Source organism: Carya illinoinensis, chromosome 14 (genome assembly GCF_018687715.1).
Source record: "Carya illinoinensis cultivar Pawnee chromosome 14, C.illinoinensisPawnee_v1, whole genome shotgun sequence".
Classification (NCBI taxonomy): Eukaryota; Viridiplantae; Streptophyta; class Magnoliopsida; order Fagales; family Juglandaceae; genus Carya; species Carya illinoinensis.
This window is the reverse complement of record NC_056765.1, coordinates 25083213-25103820: the sequence shown is the minus strand read 5'-3', so window position 1 is coordinate 25103820 and position 20608 is coordinate 25083213. Positions and strand designations below refer to the sequence as shown.

At 36.8% G+C, this 20608-nt stretch overlaps 2 protein-coding genes across 5 annotated transcripts; both read left to right on the top strand.

Moving 5' to 3' along the window:
* The first annotated feature begins 1585 nt into the window (after nucleotides 1-1585).
* Nucleotides 1586-9233, top strand: LOC122294725 (vesicle-associated membrane protein 714). Of its 4 annotated transcripts, XR_006237693.1 has the most exons (6): nucleotides 1587-1953; nucleotides 3437-3627; nucleotides 4279-4442; nucleotides 6469-6592; nucleotides 8190-8313; nucleotides 8613-9233. XR_006237693.1 is itself a non-coding variant. In XM_043103647.1 (5 exons), the coding sequence occupies exons 1-4, from the start codon at nucleotides 1737-1739 to the stop codon at nucleotides 6557-6559; spliced, it is 663 nt and encodes a 220-aa protein (XP_042959581.1). In that variant the 5' UTR covers nucleotides 1586-1736; the 3' UTR covers nucleotides 6560-6592; nucleotides 8172-9233. The 4 variants fall into 4 exon arrangements, 3 of the variants coding, with proteins under 3 accessions (XP_042959581.1, XP_042959582.1, XP_042959580.1); XM_043103647.1 differs by having other exon boundaries at nucleotides 1586-1953; nucleotides 8172-9233; XM_043103648.1 differs by lacking the exon at nucleotides 8190-8313.
* Nucleotides 9234-10615: 1382 nt separating this feature from the next.
* LOC122294909 (mitochondrial fission protein ELM1) lies at nucleotides 10616-18769 on the top strand. The gene is made up of 10 exons (XM_043103899.1): nucleotides 10616-11063; nucleotides 11324-11550; nucleotides 13853-13949; nucleotides 14992-15141; nucleotides 15265-15391; nucleotides 16926-17038; nucleotides 17118-17181; nucleotides 17256-17349; nucleotides 17459-17567; nucleotides 18284-18769. The coding sequence occupies exons 1-10, from the start codon at nucleotides 10875-10877 to the stop codon at nucleotides 18383-18385; spliced, it is 1272 nt and encodes a 423-aa protein (XP_042959833.1). The 5' UTR covers nucleotides 10616-10874; the 3' UTR covers nucleotides 18386-18769.
* The last annotated feature ends 1839 nt before the right edge of the window (nucleotides 18770-20608 follow it).

The window sequence follows — 20608 nt, the reverse complement described above, 5'->3', positions numbered from 1 at the left end:
TTGGCATTAGAATTCTGAGTTTCGAACCGAGCCAAGGTCTGATCTTTATCTTTCTTGCAAAAGCTAACAACATTACCCTTAGTGGCTGGCCTCACATTATAGAAGGACAGAAACTTTCAAACAGTCCAGTCGGGATAAAGATCCCTAAAGGGCTCCAAAACCATACGAAAAACTATTTAGGCTCCCAAATAAGCCCTCAATGTGAAAGGATCGAGTTGGGCAGGAGCCGAACTTAGCAGGTCCAAGATGTTGCGAAGAGGGCGACAAAAGGGGAGTCTTAACCCATGAGTCAGTAGGGACATGGTTAGGGTGACCCTGCCTGAGAAACCCTCATTGTCGCAATGCTCGTGTGGGGGAACATCCAGCACTGCCATTTTAGGGATGCGAAATTATTCCCAAATCGTTGGAAAATCCCTTTGTCTAAAGACTAAGCGCTAACCGTATTCATCAAAAGTTGAGATGTCTAATGCATGGGATGATTGTGTAGAATTGCCACCGCGTTCGACCATGGAAACTGGAAGTGGAGAATAGCAAGTAAACGAAGAAGAAGGAATAGGCAAGTGAAAAGAAATGGGAATAGAGAGAAAGTACGGGCAAGAAATACACAAGAAGGTAAAATGAGCAAAGGGAAGAGTAAAGAGGCTCAAGAGAAGGGTATTTCACAAGGGCAAATATGAAACGCCAACCGCCATAAGCATCATGACCTGACACAGGAGTAGAAGGGTAACCGTTGCACGAAAACACCTACCATTGCCACGTCGATGGTAAATCATGAGTGTCATTGATTCTTGAAAATAAAAAGCAGTGTGAAAGAGAAATGTGAAGGGACAGCGGGGTAGTTAGTGGTTTGCAGATGGGCTTGGGGCTACTTAAAAGGGTTTGAAATAAAAAAGGTTCCATAACAAGGTCCATGCTGGCTATATATATATATATATAATTTTTTAACATAAATTGCCCACGCCTTAGAGTGAAGGAAATTGGCGGGGTAGCTAGAGTGCCCATTAGGTGTTTAGGCCTAACAGAAAAGGCTCTCTGTTGACCGGCTTAAATTAAAGAGTCCAAGCCCAATAGAGATCTACACACTACATGCCGCCTTACTTGAGAAGGAACAAGTTTCATGCATGTACACGATTCATTCGGTTACTTAGAGATGATCTAAACTCATAAACACTATGCAAGATAGACATCACGATGAGGTGGTCTCATATAGTGTTGATCTAGTTTAACTGTAAATCTATACATATCATGTAATCCCAAAGATAATCTATCTCTAAATTTTGAATTATTTGCACGATACACATTACTAACTTAAGCATCGGAGTATTTCAAGCATACCACGCCGGAGTTTTTTTACATTGTGCAGGTCATTCGTGGTGGCGGGACATGTCAAAAATAGATATCATATTGAAAAAATTAAAATAAAATCTCATTAAATATCGCTAAATAAATATAGCCTTTGTCATCATTTAAATATATAAATTGAAGGAAGTTTGGCTTCACAAAAATAAAGGAAAGACGAACAGAAGAACAAATAAGTAGCAAGCAGCAAGAAGGAAGGAAGTCGCACGTGCATTCCATGCAGTCCTGGTCAACCAATTCATCACACCTTGGACTAGCCGGTAAAATCAGACTTTGTGAGTTTGTTCGTTACCTCCCGCCTCTACCTTCGAAGCTCTTTTCTACTTTCTCCTTTCAGAGAGATCGTTCTCTGATTCTCCTGGAGATCAGGGGCAGTGATGGCGATTCTGTATGCGGTGGTGGCTCGGGGGTCGGTGGTGCTGGCGGAGTTTAGCGCCGTGACGGGGAACCCAGGGGTGGTGGCGAGGCGGATCCTTGAGAAGATTCCGTCTCAGGCTGACTCCAGGCTCTGCTTCTCTCAGGAAACCTACATCTTCCACATACTTCGATCCGATGGCCTCACCTTCCTCTGCATGGCCAACAACACCTTCGGCAGTGCGTATTCCTTTTTCTTTTTCCTGCTCTCTCCACAATTCCTTGCTCGCTAATCGCTATCCCCATGTTTTGGTGCTCTTAACAGCTGGGTTTCTCGGGAGGGCTTAAGGGATTATCGATTTTCGCTCTGAAAATTTTTCTGTTTTATGATCTGAGGTTGATTAGACTTGACTTATGTAATCTAATCTTACGTCGATTAGTGGGTTAGACTTGTGTATATGTGATATGGAGTCAGAACAATTAAAAATAGGCTGCGGCTTGAATCAGTACAACTTAGGTACGGGGTTTCAGCTTCAGTTCAATGTTTTGATTTTAGTTTTATTGCTATTGTTTATATCTCGATTGAGCAAAACTGATAACGATTCATTAAATCCTGAGGAAACTGCGAAAAAAGACTACTAGTGATTATGGCAGTTTCACTCTTAGGGGGATGACAGCATACTCAATGCCATCAATGATGGTACAGGAGGAGCCAGTTTATTTTTCATCACTTGTTGATTCAGAACTACACATAATAGGTTACATTTTTTCATTTTTTTACGCGTCAACCTTTTAGCAATCAAAGAATGAGTTAGCTAAATCTTTCACCCTTTTAGTCGTATAGCCTCAATTCTGTGGTTCAATGATGTGATTTTCAAGTTGGTAAAGTTCTGTGACTATAACAAAAGCTTTTGAATGCTAACTCCATTGTCTTGGTACTGGAAGGCGAACTTCTGCAGTGCCCTGCTGTACCATGTTGCTATTCTGGTCTGCTCAGCAGACATTTCACCTGGAGAACCATATTTTATTCTTCTTATGACATAAATAGTTGAATTGTGAAAGGAGAAAATAGAATTTGATTGCTGTCCCTTTATGTAATGAGGAAATGAACAATGACAAAGGCAGGCATGCATGTTTATTGAAAAGAGTATGATTGAAAAGAGTATGATTCACCATGAACTAACTAAGAACAATCCTATCTGCCATTTTTAGATTTGAAGAGTTCTTTTTAGGGTTTGGCAGAAAGGCGAGAAAGAGAAAATAGGAGAAAAGAGGGCAGAGGACAATCTAACTCTGCTTCATCAGACTTTCAGCAAATATATATGTCTATGTTTTACAATTAAAGGATTTGGATTTCACTATTTAAATAATCAGAAGACAAACATAAATATCCTAACACCTGTTATTGTTGAACTTATATGACAAGTGAAACTCACTCAATCTATACTAATGTTTGACCATATATATCCCATTATTCACCCCAACAACCAGGTCTGCAAGAATTCACCTCTGTTAAAATATCTTGTAAACTACTCAATGTTGGACGGAGTTTTTCTTGTGTATCATGATCTATAAGTTGTTTGGAAAATCCATTTTGTTTTTATGAATTTCCTCGACTATTTTTCTATTTGATATTTTTTCCCCTCCTCACCGTGTTTCCTTCTCTTCTTTTCGCATTTCTGTTATTGACCCTCTGTTTGTGGCTGCTTGTGCCTGGGTCCAGGGAGGATCCCTTTTTCTTACTTGGAGGATATTCACATGAGGTTCATGAAAAACTATGGCAGAGTGGCCGACTACGCACCTGCTTATGCAATGAATGATGATTTCTCAAGAGTCTTGCATCAGCAAATGGAATTTTTCTCTGGTAATCCTAGTGCAGATACTCTTAACCGTGTAAGAGGTGAAGTTAGTGAGGCAAGTATCTTGTTTATCTTTTTTGTGCATAAATTTGCTTCCTGTTTCTTCATTCTTATTTATGTATTCCTATAACAATGCAAAGATAGTTGCTTTCAATGATTTTAAATTACAGCACTTTCCCAGTTCATATACACTTCAATTCCGGGTTCAGTCTTAATTATTTATAGTTTATCTATTTCAGTTCGTGCCTATTAGCAATTCAAAATAAGGCATTGTCATCCTTAGAGCATCTGATCAAATTGTGTGTACAAATTTATATTTTTTCCTCTTATGAATGTGGGTCATGCGGTTTGCTGCATCTAAGTCTCTTTCTTTCTTTTGCCCCAAGTATCTATCATTTTCTTTTGTTTATTTTTCTAGATCGTTTTTGGACCTCTAATATTTACATTGTAACTTTTAAAATTAACATGCGAAGATTAGGAAAAAAAACACTTTTTTTTTTTATTGAAATATGTCCACTTTGCTGCATGATCTGAAATATGTCATGGATAAACCTGGCATTACAATTTCTTCCCTTATTTTTATATGCTATCTATACTCTTTTTTTGTTCTCTTCTTGTCGGTCTTTTATTATAGTTGAAGTCACAGCATCTTCTTCCTTTTTTATTTATTTTTTGTGCTTACAAACTACAAAAACGTGGTATCCAGATTCGTACCATCATGGTGGAAAACATAGAGAAGATACTGGAGAGAGGTGACCGGATTGAACTTCTTGTTGACAAAACTTCAACAATGCAAGATGGTGCATTTCACTTCAAGAAACAGTCCAAGCGCCTCCGTCAAGCTATTTGTATGAAAAATGCCAAGCTTGTGTACGTTTCCTTTATCCTGTTGTGACTTTGGATTACACTAATGTTCAGTTAACAACTAGTTAGTAAAGATCAAATCATCCGAGTCCAGAAAGTAGAAATGTAGACAAACTAACTGCATTTTTTTTTTTTGGTGTGCTTATATCTGCCTCATTTTAAGCGATTGGGCTTATATATGCCTCATGACAATTTATTTCCATTTTTGCTCTATTTTTCTCAACATTCCTGGGAGTTGGGCATTCTTTACAACAGAACTCTCTGTATTGATGTAAGAATATAGTAAAACGATGATTTATTGAACGTATCAGAAATAAGCATTGTCTAATCTACAAACACTTGTTGCAACTTTGAGGTAGATTTTGTGAAATTTCTAATAGAAGAGGCCTGTGTTATGGCATATAGTCTTGGGCAATGAAGTGACATGACTATGAGTTGAGATCTGTTAAAATGAGGAATTGAGACTTGAGATGAGATGCCAAAAAATGGCAATTGATCTTGTTATGGATGCATTGAAGAGAAATTCATTTTAGTACACAATGCGTTGTTTCAGGTGGCAGTCTTCATGACACCCCACCCCATGTTAAGAACAGGTGAAAAATTAGAAGTTTAGGTTTTGTGGAAAAGTGCGATGCCTATAATGAAAGCAAAACATAGTGGAGAACATTGATATAGCTGGCTTCAAGCGGTTGAATCACGTGGGATCTAGATCTTTAATTTTGATGTCATTTAGTACTTTCTACGTTTTTTTTTTTTTTTTGGTGATGGCATATATAGTGCTTTAAGTTTTAGAGACCAGTCATTGTTTTCTAGTCAGAGCTATGTTTGGACCTTTAGTATTGGGTTCTTATTTTTCAAGGATTATGGAATGTTACCATGAAATTAAGAACTGTATAGTGGCTTTTTCAAATCATGTCTGAGAGTTTTGACATGACACAAAATGTTATGGTATGTGTTAAAACCACCTACCTAATTAACTGTTTAGTCTGCTATCATCAGGAAGAGGTTTTCTGTTTGATGTGAATTCCAATCGACTCGCTTTGAGACCCAACAATAATATTGGAAAACCAAACCCCAAGAAAGCCAATACCAAGTCTATTGGATGGAGGAATCTAGACCCGTTGAGATCTCGTTTCAAGAACCTAGATTATATTAAAATCTAGACCCGATGAAATCCCGTCTCAAGAACCCAAATTATAAGGAGGAACGCCACAAAAGTTGTGATTTACCTTTGATAAATTCAAGAGTTCAATTAAAAACACGAGGAGAAAACTCACTTACAATGAAAATTCAATAAAAAATGTCTTTTTTTTTTTTTTTTCTCAAATGAGGCTACAAGTGGTTTAAATAACAATCCACAAAAAACCTAGTGAATAGTGCCGCAGGTACTGTAGCATAAACAGTACCGAGCTACAGTACTTCTAAAACCCTAGTTCACTTAAAATAACAACTTTCCAAATATGCCCTTGGCCAAAATACAAAGCTTTCTCAAAAACTCTAGTTCATTAGAAATAAGACGTGTGGGCTGGACATCCCCAAGCCCAATTATTATAGATTAATTCTTATGACTAATAAAATAAGTCATTTTAATGAAATAAATAAGTCCATGGCCTTCAATAACAATAGGCCCGAGTTGTGTCTTCTATAGCTTGGATCAGGTGGATCAAAACTGGTTCTGGCTCTTGCTGGCTTTATCCCAATTTGATTGCACCAATCCTTGCATTGCTTTCTTGATCTTCGTGGCTCTTAATCTTGTAATTGATTCTTAAGACTTGGTCCGCCTTGGGGCCCATCACTGTTTCTGTTTTACCATGACTTATTGGCCTCTTTATACTGCAAGATTATTTATCAAAAAAATTTTGCTTTCTAGAATGAAGAACTTGATTCTATTTATTAATTGTAGGCATTAAGTTGGATTCTAACCATAGAATGGAACTGTTGATAGTCTGTGTACATATTAATAGTTTATACTGCCAATAGCCTTCAGGCATTATGGTTTTCATCCATATAATGTTTCTCTTATTTGTGACAGGGCACTATTGACATTCGTGATTGTTCTATTGCTGTACATAATAATTGCTGCTTGCTGTGGAGGCATCACTCTACCTTCCTGTAGATCTTGATTTCCATTCTTGCTGTGTCTAAATTCAGCTGAGGTATGCAATGGATGGATTTTTAAATGATGTCTGTCCATTTCTTGTTAGAGAGGCTCTGAAGGCTTCATGGTCCACGTTTTTTTAGGGTATCTAGATATATGGTATCCCGGTCTCTGTAAGCTCCCAAAACTATCCTTTAACTTCTAGCTGTTGATGCACTTGATTTTGGAACTAATGTTTATATTTGGAAGCCTTTTGAGTGCTGTTGCATTGTTATATTTAACCTTTTTTTTTCTAAGTTTATGAATTTACAAGTTAATTTATTACTTAGTACAAAGTGTTGATCTGTTCTTTCACACTATCCTGTCAATTAACTGATTTTGTTTAATTACATGTTCATTGTTGATTTCTCATTGTATTAATTTTGTTTTTTCATGTATAAAACGGGTATATTATACCATTGCCTCAATAATAAGCCCAATCAGGGTTTAGTACCACAAAGCTGCTTTGCTGTTGCTTTCCTGCTTCTATCCTTTATGTTTGTGTATTTTCTTAAAACAAAGTCCTTGGATGTTGAGTTAAATACATGCCAGATAATGCTTATGAATTATATGATAAGGGAACAAGGTGACCTGAATTGTGCCTGGACTAGGCTGTAGTTTAAATGAGGTAGGATTTCAAGGCAGGAGTGGTACAAAAGAACTATAAATATGTTGGTGGAGGAAACTCTCTCTCTCTCTCCTACTTTTTTAGGCCACCATTATGTGTTTTTACATATATAAATACACACACCCAGAGACAGATATATATGTAAATTCACGAAACATTTTTAGTATTTGGGATAAGATTGTAAATTATACATGGAGGAGATATTATCCAATGGTAGACTTGAGAAAGTATTAATTTGTTGGAGTTTAATAAGAAAAAATAACATCGCCAAGAGTTAAACCAGGTGCAACATGAATCCAACCATCTAATCTTTTTCTTTTTTTAATTTATTTGCATTTCTTTTTTTTAGTTCTATCTGAGCTTCTATGCTTGTTTATAGTTTGATCTAAGAAACGCCCAGAAATATGAGAATAACTGCACACCGCAACATTTGAGCATTGACTTACTGAGAATTCCAAATACTTGACTTGTGGTGGGCTGTTTGCTCCGAGACTATATATTTTACTGAACTTTCATATTACCTGGGTCACTGTGAACATGGTTTTGGATTGTAAAGATTTCGATCTAGAATATTTTGTTGACCTATTAGAATTGATGTTGTACATTTCTAGAGGCAGCATTGTACCTTTTCATCTCTGTATTTATAAAATTGATATATGCACTTGCTGTGTGTTTCTGTTCTAGTTCTAGTACATATCAAAATATTTTAATCTGTTGCAACTTAACTGTTTATCAACCAGAGATTATCACCCTCCTCTTGTCGAGGACCAGAGTTTCAGACTCTAACTACTAAAACAAAAACTTCATCCATGTACTTTATTAGATGTTACCAAGTTTTGATTCATTGCATGGATGGAAGACAGTGCTCATTTACAAACTAAAATACTTTCAATTGGTACTCAAAGGTTATGGATCTTGCTGTACTGAATTTAGCATAGGCTGATGCTTCTTGTTAATGATACCAATTCAGTGTAAATTATCTCTGCAGTTTTCTCCATCAGAAATAATTCACTTCAGGACTTGCTTTGATCTTGTTGGAGTTTCTTTGAGTTGGTCTACAGCATGCTGCATGCATATCCTTGCATAACAGAGTCAGGCTGTCAAAGCCGGAGGTTCATAGCTTTTCTTCCTCTTTTTCCCCCTTCAAAGCCGGGTGTGGTGTCTCATAAGATGGGGCAGAGTTTTGAGCGTAATGTTTCTTGTTTGGTGACTGGTGTTGACTTGTTAGTAGGAAACTCAAGTACATAAATAAAAATTTGGAAAATGAAGTAAGAATTACTTCATATTAATCTTGACAAATGCGTGTAGACAACAAAAGATGATATGTTACTCCCTTCATTCCCCTTTGCGCTTTCTGTCCCCAAGAAAAATCTGCCATCCTTACTTTGTTTCTCCTTTTCCTTTCTGGAAGGTCGAAGATGGATCCCCCACTTTTGTGCTTCCACCTTGTCGCATGCGCCCCACCACCATTCCCCCAAGCCACCAATCCACCATGTTCCAGCAGCCAGCTACCAAGCACCCTCTTTCGGCAGGTGCAAGAGCCTCATGCACTGCCTAGTGCCTAGCCCCATTTAGCTCTCACACGCCGCTATACATCAGAACAGACTAGTTTCTTCCAAAGACGAGCAAGTGTAGTTTTTTAGTGACTTCCCTGAAGCAGTCTGCAATGGTGTGCACCTCTTCAGCTGGCAAATCACGGCACTCTACTGCGTTATGAACTGCTTCAGCAATCATCTACACGTTGGCCTTTTCCCAACACTTCGGCCAAGAAAATTATGGAGTTAGGCTAATTTATTGGCTCACTTTTTTTCATCATTGTTTTTATGCTGTTACAACTGTCAGGGGATGTTTGTTAAGGCTCCCCACGTTCCTCTTTTTTGTACCTTTGGCATTAGCAACACATCATTCACATCTCGACTTCTAGAGTTTGGAAATATATATTGCTATTGCACTTGGCAATACTCATTTGCTGCAGTTCAGCCAGAAAGATGGGATTGCCCTTTGGCGGAGCTGCAGCAAGGGGTAAGATCAATTTGGTCTTTTAACTTCTTTTGTTCCTTCACTCGTTTGGGAAATGAAAATCTGGCTGGCCAGATAATTACGTTTCTAATGCTAAAATTTCTGATGCTTTTTGTATTAAATTTGAAAATAACTCAATGTTTATATGAACTCAACTACCCCTTAAAACCTTCTCTCGTTTTAACGCCACAGCCATTACATGTGCACATCATTTGAAGTTTGATATTAATGGAGCTTTTTTGGAGAGAAGTGTTCTAGTCACCAAGAGATTTTAAAAATAAAAGTTCACAATCTGATATGATTTCATGTGATATGTTAGATCTATTTAATAAAAGTAACATTACAATTTAACGTATCATCTCACGTCATGTCAGTTTATGGGTTTGATTTTGTGAAATTTTTTTTGGTTTAGAGCATTTATCTTTTTGGGAACCTTGGATGGGTTGGATGTGGAGGAATTTCAAGAGCGCTAGATGGTCAGTTTGTTTTTGGCTTTTCTATATTCTTGCTTGGGATAGGGAATCAATACTTTTGCTGGTTTTGCAACCGGGATTCGGGATAATTTGGCTCGAAAACTCATTTTTCAAAAGCAAAATATAAAATACTCTCTACGTCATTTTTTATTTCATTTAAATTTTTATTTCCATTCGTTCTTTGTCTTAATTTTATTCTCGTAGTAGCTTGAAATCTTTCCCCTATTGCATTTTATTATTATTTTTAATTCTATTTTACTCTTTACTCTAGTAGTCATATTTGTCATTTTGGGTGAGTATTGTTAATGGATTATACACATGCAAATAAAATAAATAATTTGATTAATAAAAGATGAAAATGACCTACATTGAATTATTCAAATGTAAACTAAGATGGCTTTCAACTACAGTAAATTAGCTCTTATGGTTTTATTTGATATTCACTGTAATTTGACTAAAACATTAAAAAATTATTTCTTTCTTCCATAAACACTCTCTCTTCCATATATTTTATATTTTATTATTATTTTGATTAATAAATGAATAATTTAATATGAAAAAAGGTTTATAATGAAATGGTTAATTGTAAAATCATGTGATATTATGTAAATTATGAATTTATATTTGAATAATCCAACGTGAATGCTCTTACATGGACCGGACTTTATGCACTCTACTTGAATTCCAAGGAAAAGTATAGTTGCAAGTATAATTTTGTATTAATCTGTGTACTAATATAATGTGATTAATCAAAAAATAGATTTTATTGAAAACAGTGTTAATTTAAATTTTAAATATGAATAAATCAATATTAATATACAGATTAGTACACGACTGTACTTATATTTAGCAAAACTCTATACCCTAATTGGATACCACCTCCTCCGAAAGGAGCTTAATTGTCAAAACAATCTGAAGAGAGAAATAAAAAAAAAAAAAAAAGAGGAATGGAGAAGGTTCCTCCCGTCGTCTTCTTTCTGAGAATTTATTTGCTTTTCCCTAGAGAGTGCAAAAGTGAGTTCAAACAAAGCAGTTAGTTTCCTCGGCCCCTTTACCTGCGATCGGATCCCTTCCCTTCTACCATCTATTTCTTCGCTCTCCTTCGACTTTTCTCTCTCTGGTCCCTGTTGGATTGGTGCGCTTCGTGTTAGGGTTTATACGCCGTACCGACGGTAAACGATATGAAGCCGATACGGCTTCCAGAGCCTCCGAGCCCAACCTCCCGCGGTGTTCCTGATATCTTCGAAGTCGGCTTCCTCGGCGCCTTCATCCGCCGAGCCGTCGTCATCGGTAACGGCTCCCCGTCCTCCGAGAATCAGAGCTTGGGCTTGGTTCGCGCCCTTGGACTCGCAGACAAACATGTCTTATACGTTAGTTCTTTCCTCCAGTCCTACAAAATTCTTTAAAACTTGCATTAACAATTTCGAGCGTTCTTAACATTGAAAGGTCCCGGAATAGATTTGATTAAATATCACTAATCTAGAGCTTATAGATTATGATCATATAGTAGCTAGAAGTGCTGAAGTAGTGTCTTTTGGTGTTTTATTCAGTATATTTATATGCATTGAAATATACAGAATTTTTGTATTTGATTCAATCTATATTTATGTGCTGGAGCTTTCATATGCAGAGGGTTACGAGACCAAAAGGAGGAATAAATGAGTGGCTTCACTGGTTGCCAGTCTCGTTTCACAAGATATTATATTATCTCATAAAGCAGATAATTTTATTGACGTCGCGCAGGAAGAAACTTAGTCCTCTACCTTCAGAAAATGGCGGCCACGGCCTAGGCTTGGCATCTGTTTTAGAAGCTGATGTGAAGCACATTGTGGGCATGGCTCGTGACACTTTCGAAAAGTAGGTTCTTCTTCTTCATTGCTTTACAAGATGCCGGTGTTAATAACCTTTTGCTTAATTTTCAGTTTTGGAGGGACAAAACATTTTAAAGTGTGAGACTATGCATGCAACGTGTTTGTATGTGTAGACACTTTGGAAAGAAGAAACATGCATTGGCACTGATTATTTGTTTTGGCTGAATATATCTTATCTTGCCAATTATATATGAAAATGCATTTAACTCAGAAGTTATTATCTCTGTTTTGCTGCAATGTTTTTATAGCATAGAAAATTAAAAAGGTTATTTTAGCTATCATAGATATATTATTCATTTTATAGTATAGTATTTTACTACCTTGATAAATATGTTGCTGATATCCCATTTAAAACATTAAAGTAGCTTTTGGTTTACCCAAAATAATGAGGTTCATTCCTGTTTATAGATCGAACAGTTTCTGCCTTAGTGATATTCTGTGCTTTGTCTTGCAATTGGGTCCTGATTTGAAGTTTTTTCCCCTGCATGTGCTTGTCAGAAGTAATATTTCATACAAACATGGGTATACAACATTATGCGTTATTACTTTATAGATACACCCATGCAAGTTTCAAGGGAATGCTACTGACTTGTAGGAATAATGACTTGTTATTTTGACACACCTTCATCACTACCAATCACATACGGTGTGCTAAGTAATAAATATTAAAGTATAGAGTCAAGATAGAGCACTACCTATCACATGCTCCTAGATATCATTTTATCCAATCCTTATGTTATGCCTCCTGTTTGTCTATGGGGGGATTGCATTTTCTTTCCTTTAAAGTCTGATGGGGAATTGTATCATCGTATACGTCATGTGTACTTGGATTTTTCTTTCATGCTTTTTATTGAAACTTTTATTACTCACCAAAAGAAAAAAAAAAAAAAATTAACAAACTTTTGATTTGGCAGGTAGGCTACCCTGCATAGATTGGGCATACTAGCATTACAATCCCTTATAATGGAAGGGCTGACCTTTTTTGATACTCGCCCTCAAGTTAGAGTGTTTTTGCTCATGTTTGTAACACAACCTGTTCAATCCTACCCCCACTTTTAGGCCAACCTGTAGGAGCAATAGTGAAGGCAAACCAAATAAAAGCAAGCAGCCCCTATAGCAGTAGCAAACAGCTACTTATAGCCTAGTTTCCCTCTTATTCATGGAATTCAGTGGGCCTTCCGGCCTTACAAGTTCATAAAATGAAACTGTTGCATATTAGATCAACCAAGTCTAGTTTGGTAACATGCATTTCTGTTTTTGCATTGCAAAAGTCATAGTTGTCATTAGTAAACCCAAAAGGAATAGTCCAAGTACATAAGACGTTTATAGGAGGACACCTAATTAGAAACAAAAGGATATAAAAAAGGGTTAATTGCAAAATAAGTATGAGTTTTCTCCTTTTTGCAATTTGAGGCTTCAATTTTTAACTTTGGCAAAATTGATACCTGAATTTCAAGAAACTCACCATTTGGTACAGTCATCAATTTTCCTTTGGAAAACTGATGGGAGGTCACATGTCAGTCTTTTGGATTGGCTGACACATGGCATCAAGATCCACATCAACCAATCAAAGGCTGAGACATTTACCTAGTTTATTAGGTGAAATTTGAACTCTTCACTCACTCCATAAAAAGTCTCGTTGTAGCCTCTGAATTCAATTGGCCATACTAGTGGGAATCAGAAACATGGATGAGAAAATGTAGGCAAATTGAAAAGGGTACTCTTGATTAGAGCGATCCTGCTACCTTTAGATAAATACATCTTATTCCATCTAAGCGAGCAGTGTTCCATCTTCTAGATCACACAATTTCAAATAGATTTGGGCTTGAAAGAGGCATCCAAGGTCTCAACAGGAGGCCAAGAAATATCATTGGCAAAGAGATATTTTAACCTTCTTAACTTGCACTAGCCAAGTGTTTTGGCATAAGATTAATAAGCTGCATAGAAGTTTGAATTTATCTTGCGAGGTCTGGAATATCTTGAACACACGTGATCGTGTCTTAAAAATATAAGCAAATACAGATATGAAAAGAGAATTAAAGGAGTGACATATATTGCTTGTTTGAAAGGAAACATGTGTCACTGTATGCACAGAAAAACACCTAAATATATATGTGCATGTGTGTCTGATTCTATCCTTCAAATAAAATGCAAATTTATCAAACAAGTCCAGCTCTAATTTTAAGACCTGAAATGTAGCATTTGCTGGTGTGGGTTAGGATAAAATTTTATGCTATTGTAACTCAATGCTGCATACGAGATTGATCTCAAGGTTATATTTTCTTCAGGGATGGACCTTTGTTGGTGGTTGCTTCTGGCAGAGACACAATATCTATTGCAAGTTCCATAAGACGTTTAGCATCACAAAATGTTTTTGTCGTTCAGGTTTGTTTATGGCATCTCATTTTCATATTATTTTGCACTTGTTGAAGAATTGCTTCTTTTGTCTTGGTTGCTTAACATTAAGATGCTTTATTGACTATATCTTTCTTTTCTTTTATTTTTTATTTTTTATTTTTTTTATTTTTTTATTTTTTTAATGAGTCTTTATTGACTAAATCTATAAAACATAGATGGTTTATGGACTTTTTATTTTTATTTTTATTCGAGAGTATCTTTTGGATTTTATTAAGTAATGAAGGCTTTTAACTGCCATTAAGGAAGAAGTTAAGTTACTTGAGAAAGGGTACACTTCTTTCCCTTTGGTCCCTAGACTTGCTAACTTGTATGTGGAGGAACATGGACTCTTGAAGTGCTTGTTGGCACCATGATGCCCCCCCGAGCCCCTTGTGTTTGTGGAGCAGTTATCATTTCCTACTATAGTTTTCCTAGGAAAATTTTCATTTTTTACCTCTGCCATATTTTCTTGTAGTCACATTCTATTTGCTTCAAGGGTCTTTCTATTGCTCTTAATTTTGAACCCCTAGGGGTTGGCTCAAGTTGTAAAGGCCTTGGGCTTTGGGATATGCTCCCCCCAGGCCTAAGGTTCAAATCCCCTATGGTGCAAACAATCTCTAATTAGTCGGGATTACCTTTGAATTACCCAAGGTTTACTTGCGGGAAACCCATTGCCGAGGGCCTGTGCACCCCTCTAATTAGTCGGGATGTTATTCTTGGACGCCTGGTGCCAATCAAAAAATTGTTTTTACTTTTTGGACTGCAGTAATTCCAGATTGCATGCTAACAATATACTTTGTTTTAAGAATTAACATGATACTATTTGAAACATTTCTAGCCAATTAATTTTCTTTGTAGTCTAATGTTTTTAAATTTTTTACGTGTAGCTTAACATTCACTGCTAGTTTCATTGAAATTTGTGTTTTTTTTTTGCTAATTGTTATGGGCAAGGATTTGATTGAGTACCTGAAGAAATGTTGAGATATTTAGATTTCTGATTTTGCCATTTATTTTGGATTTTGTGTGGCAGATACAACATCCAAGGTCAAATTTGAATAGGTTTGACTTAGTGATTACCCCTCAACATGATTATTATCCTTTGACTCCTCATGCACAGCAGCAGATTCCTCAGTTTCTTCGTAGGTGGATAACTCCACGTGAACCCCCTGATAGGCATGTGGTACGTATCAATAACTATACACGATGTGCAAAAGTTTGCTTTATTTGAGAAACATTGACCTTGATGTACTACTAGCCTCATCATTACTGTGCTGTTAGTCTATGCTAAGAACTTTGAATTCAGGTCCTCACCATAGGAGCTCTCCATCAAATAGATTCTGCTGCTCTTCGTAGTGCAGCCAGCGCATGGCATGATGAGTTTGCACCTTTACCAAAACCCCTGCTAGTGGTCAACATTGGAGGACCTACACGTAAACCTTCTATTATACTTGGTTCTTTCATGTTTGTTGTATTTGAAGTTTTTTCTTTGTGCAGTGGATGCTTACCATGTACACTGTATTTCAACATCAACTTCATGTTGGGTTAGATCACTGTTGTTAGTCTTTTGGTAGCAGTTAACAGAGATGTTGCATTCCCAAATAGCTGGAAGCATTGATTTTGCATATTCAGTTACTCACATGGATTTGGCATAGTGTTCAAGGTCTCTTTGAATGTAGATGACCCGCTTTTCCTTTTGACCCTCCACACTCGCTTGGTTCTAGATATTGAAACTGGGCCAAAACCAGCTTTCTTTTTTCCTTTATCCAAATTTTTTGCATTCAGCCCATCACTTAACAGGCCAAGCTCGCCCTTATTGGGCCTTACAACAGCACCATTACGACCTCTTAGCTCACCTAGCCCCTCAATTTTTGCTGATAACATAGCAACCATTGCCTTCAACTCAGCAAACTGGTGTTGCATCTCTTTTAATGTACAATGCATACCATTGGGAAGACCCAAACCATCCAAGTCGGACCCCTTTTGACTTGGAATATTTCCATGTACAGTCTGTAGAGGCTGCAGGCCCCTTTCACTACTTCCTTTCTTGCCCCTATTAGCAAACTGATTCACCGAAGCAGGACCAGTACTCGGAGCTTCTGCATATGATCGCCTCAACACTGTGGTTGCACTCAGGTCTTTTTGTTTTAGGCCCATTTTGTTGTTCTCATGAGCAAAGTAATTCTGTTTACTTTTCCCCATCTCCATGATTGCGAGGAAAAAGATCATTGAATTTCTGCAACTTGAGAACAAATTAGAGGTTTTGAGTTGAGATGAATTTAGTGATTTAAGAGTTGGGTGTTTGGATGTTAGACTCAGTTTAAAATTAGATTGAACTGAGTTGAGTCCAAGTTCCAAATGAGGCCTTAGTCTATTAAAATCTATTGCAACTGCCTACTTGAAAAAAAAAAAAAAAAATCTATTTCAGCTGCCCAAAAGAACAAGTTGTTGGAAAAGAAAAATTGAAGCTCCTTCATTGTCTGGTCTTGATCTTCAAAGCTTCTATCATTGGTCTCCTGCAAATGCACCGCAATAGACATATGGAGCCATCTTCCATATTACTGCCTTTTGAGGATTACCTTGTTTACCCTTCCAACTTGCTAGAAAATCCACCACTCTTCTAGGCATCACCCATACTAATCTTACTCCTGCAAAGAAGTCGTTTCGAAAGTTCTTGGCTACTACACAATGAGGTAACAAATGCTCTACCATATCCCCATTCTTCTTGCACATGCAGCATCAATCCCCCACAATCATCCTATGTTCTTAACCTGGTGTACCTATTACTGTTATGAGTGTTAGATGATTTGTGATTCCTTTTCTAAGCTCTTGATCATTGATTGATTCTTGTTGAGAGTCGGAGTAATGTTCTCTGTTATCACTTATTTGTTGTTGATATTTCTCAATGTGGATGTAGTATTTAGGATGCATGTTTAAAATGTATCTTAATCTCAATTACTTATATAGGCAACTGTCGATACGGTGCGGATCTTGCGAGGCAGTTATCAACCTTTCTGCTCAGTGTTCTTGCAAGCTGTGGGAGTGTCAGAATATCTTTTTCGGATAGGACTCCTGAAAAGGTACTCATGCAGACACCAAGTTTCTAACAAATGTTTTATATTGCATAGCACTTATTATTCTTTGGTGTCACATCAACAGGTATCTTACATCATAGCAAAGGAACTTGGTAATAATCCAAATGTTTACATCTGGGATGGTCTGGGTAAGTATTGATTTGAATTTCAATTTTATGAAGAATAAGTGATTAAACCAGGACTTATGTGTGGCTTTCTTCAGAACCAAACCCGCAGATGGGGCATCTAGCATGGGCTGATGCTTTTGTTGTTACAGCAGATTCAGTCAGTCTGATAAGTGAGGCTTGCAGCACTGGGTATGCTTGTGAAGGCTTACATCTGTTGTTGTAAATATACATTTTGATCTGCTTTCTGGTTTCAAAGCTGCAACTCTTTTAGTTTATATGTATAAATTATGTTTCGCAGGAAGCCTGTATATGTAATGGGAGCTGAGCGCTGTACATGGAAATTATCAGAGTTTCACAAATCTTTGAGGGAACGAGGAGTGGTTCGGCCATTTACAGGATCTGAGGATGTAAGTGAATATCTTTTCTGATTCTGTTACTCTATGGGTGTGGGGATCAAGATTATCGTAAAATGATGCTTCCCCCCTGCTGATCATCAATCAATTCTAAATGAAGCACGCTGGCTGATAGAGGTTGGGGGTTAGGGTAAGAGTTAAGAATGCTGAAATACTATAAGCTGGATTTTGGAGAGTTATGATAGCAGATTTCTGTTTTGAGGCGACTCCTCTCTTGTTTTTGCCCTACACCCTATTGTCATGCAATGTTTTCCTTCAAATTCAACTCATAGCTAGTGTATCTGCATTTTAATTCTGCTGGTTAAGAGTTGGTGTTTGTCTCATGTTTAAATGTGAACAATCAATAAAACGAAAAATAAGAAATCCAGGTCATAAAAGGCGAAGTTGTCATCACTTTATCAAGCATATTTTCACTTTAATGCTTTTCTAATGACCAGCGGACCATAAAATTGACTGCTATTATCTCTCCTATTTCTTCTTCTTTCTTTTGTTCACTTTGTTTCATATTTTTATTTTTTTCTTTAGATATTTGATAGGATGTTTTCTGGAAACTTTCTTGAGGTTATTGCCCTCATTCGTAATTACTCCACCATGTTTATCAAATAGAGACCTCATTTGGTGACATTTTGTGTGTCTATGTGATTGTTGATGAAGTTTTGGGATTTATTTCCCATAAGCGATTATAGCTTGGTGTCTTATCTAATTTTCAGATGTCAGAGACTTGGAGCTATCCGCCTCTTAATGACACTGCAGAAGCAGCAAGGCGGGTGAACGAAGCACTTGCTGAGCGTGGATGGAGGTTGCGATTATAGAAACCTGTGAATAATTATTGTTGTAAGCATCCCCATTCAATTGTTTGTTTAAGAAGGCGTGGCCATTGAAAAATCGGGTTTCTTCATTAGCACTTAGGAACTACAGATAGCAACGAGCGTTCATATAGCTTTTCAGTATATGATTCTTTCTCCCGTGGAATATTGCACACGTAGAAAAATAAAAGCTTGCTGTCATTTTTGCGGCTTGTAAAATAGGAAGAGGCGCAGACATGTCTTTTGCAGCTCTACTAAAAGCTCTATTGAATATATGGTTTTGGTTACTAGATATATGTTGTGCTGACAATACTACTGTAAATTGAAGTGCCATATGCACTTCCAACATATTTTTATATATAATTGCTTTTGCAGATCAGCTTTCATGAATTTGGCATTTCTGAATTTGTTTCAGTCTAGGCCTTTTCTTTTATTATCTGTGTTGATGCTTGATGTTAATTAGCGGCACCTTTTTACACATATTCATGAAAAGAATCTATCAATCTTCCGTTCAAATGCTGTCTCTTCTTTTCAAATGTACAAAGGTTAATATTACGTTTCCTCATAGCCTCTTACTGAATTTCAATGGTGTAATCTTTTCTAATAAGGGAACTGCTGCATCCACATAGATTCACAAAAACTATCACACAAAGTGATGGAGCATGATGTGGTAGAATCACCTCACAAAGTGACGTGACATGATATGGCAGATTATATTTATTTTAGAATAAAAAAAGGTTTTATAGTCTTAAATATCGCGCCATGCCATACACTGTGAGGTAGTTTTGTGTGTATCTCTTTGTAGACACATATTTTCCTTGTAATAAGTGTTTTGCTTTGGTTCTAAATTTATGTTAGGAAACAATCACACCTACTTGTTCTATGTTCATTTACCCAAATTAAAATTGTTGCAACAAAAATGAAATTTGGTGAACAAGGGAGATTAGTTTGGATGTTTTTTCTTATACTAATTTCGAGTTATTCTAATCTTAGTGTGTAGAACATGTTATTCACATTACTTCACTAGTAAGATTTAATTTGAAATATTCAAATTTTATATATTATGTAAGCAATTTATGTGGCATTTCAAAATTCAGTTTAGGATTTAATGGAGCTTGAAGCGTCGAGTTATGTAACATAAGGTTACATATCTTCGTGTATAAGTTAAAGATCAGTGTACATAATATGTATCTAGTAGTATGTAATATCTGCATTAGATAATTTTTTTTAACAACACTTAATGTATTGGAATGCATAACATATTCCCATAATTATTTTACTTGTCCAAAAGTTATCTAACAAGTTTGTAATCAAAACATAATGTTGGAGACAACTACACAAGCATAAACATAAAGTAAAACTATGCTATACATCAAGCTGTTCAAGCAGCTTGACTATAAGCACCGAAATGGAATTCAAAAGCTAGAGAAGCAATTCCATGAGCTCCTCAAGCATCCTCTATGGTCTTCATAACCTCGTTCAACTGGTTGTGTTCTAATCACTTGTCATTTGACACATTATCTACCATTCTCTTTTTTTTTTTTTAAGAATAGACTTTAATTTCATTCACTGAAATTGAAGTTACATCTGTGACTAATCAATACAGGACAATCCATATTATCAACCAAAACTACTCAACTGTTAGGGGCTCCACCGTCAACAAATTTCTTTGTAACAGACATTGTCTAAACTTCTACACCTCTTCTTCTGACAGTAGTCAAAAGAAAGCACTCTGTCTAAGTAAAGATAAAACGACATTTCTTCCAAAGAAGAGAGGTACACCCAAGCTCCATCCTCCCAAAGAGGAGGAGTACAACCACACTTTCTCCTCCCAAGGAGGAAGAGTACTATCGCCTACCTTCCTCCAAAAGAGGAGTAGGACAAACACCCATTTTCCTCTAAAAGAGGAAATGGGACACTAGTCTATTTTTTATTTTTTATAAAAGCTAAAACAAACCAATAAAAGAAAATACAAAAACACAAAAAAACTGGACTAGTCTAAAAAAACTAAAGGCCCGGCTTGCACGTGAGGGCCCAACTCGTTAGGGTTCATCTCTTCCATCTGCTGCCGCCTCCCGTCTTCATCACTGAAGATTCACCATTTGCGCAGGAAACCAACCAAAAGTACCGAACAAACCACTACTCTCATGATAGAAGTTTTCAGGTCAGCCCACGCCACATCCTCCACGCCACACCCTAATGAGTTTCTGCTCAGTCGCACCTCGGTAC

Excerpts from the sequence above, each read along its gene's own strand:
- LOC122294725 (XM_043103647.1), top strand. The coding sequence starts at position 1,737 with ATGGCGATTCTGTATGCGGTGGTGGCTCGGGGGTCGGTGGTGCTGGCG. Across the intron at positions 3,628-4,278 it reads TAAGAGGTGAAGTTAGTGAG|ATTCGTACCATCATGGTGGA; the intron begins GCAAGTATCTTG and ends CGTGGTATCCAG. Across the intron at positions 4,443-6,468 it reads ATGAAAAATGCCAAGCTTGT|GGCACTATTGACATTCGTGA; the intron begins GTACGTTTCCTT and ends TATTTGTGACAG.
- LOC122294909 (XM_043103899.1), top strand. The coding sequence starts at position 10,875 with ATGAAGCCGATACGGCTTCCAGAGCCTCCGAGCCCAACCTCCCGCGGT. Across the intron at positions 15,142-15,264 it reads AACCCCCTGATAGGCATGTG|GTCCTCACCATAGGAGCTCT; the intron begins GTACGTATCAAT and ends CTTTGAATTCAG. Across the intron at positions 17,350-17,458 it reads AGTGAGGCTTGCAGCACTGG|GAAGCCTGTATATGTAATGG; the intron begins GTATGCTTGTGA and ends TATGTTTCGCAG.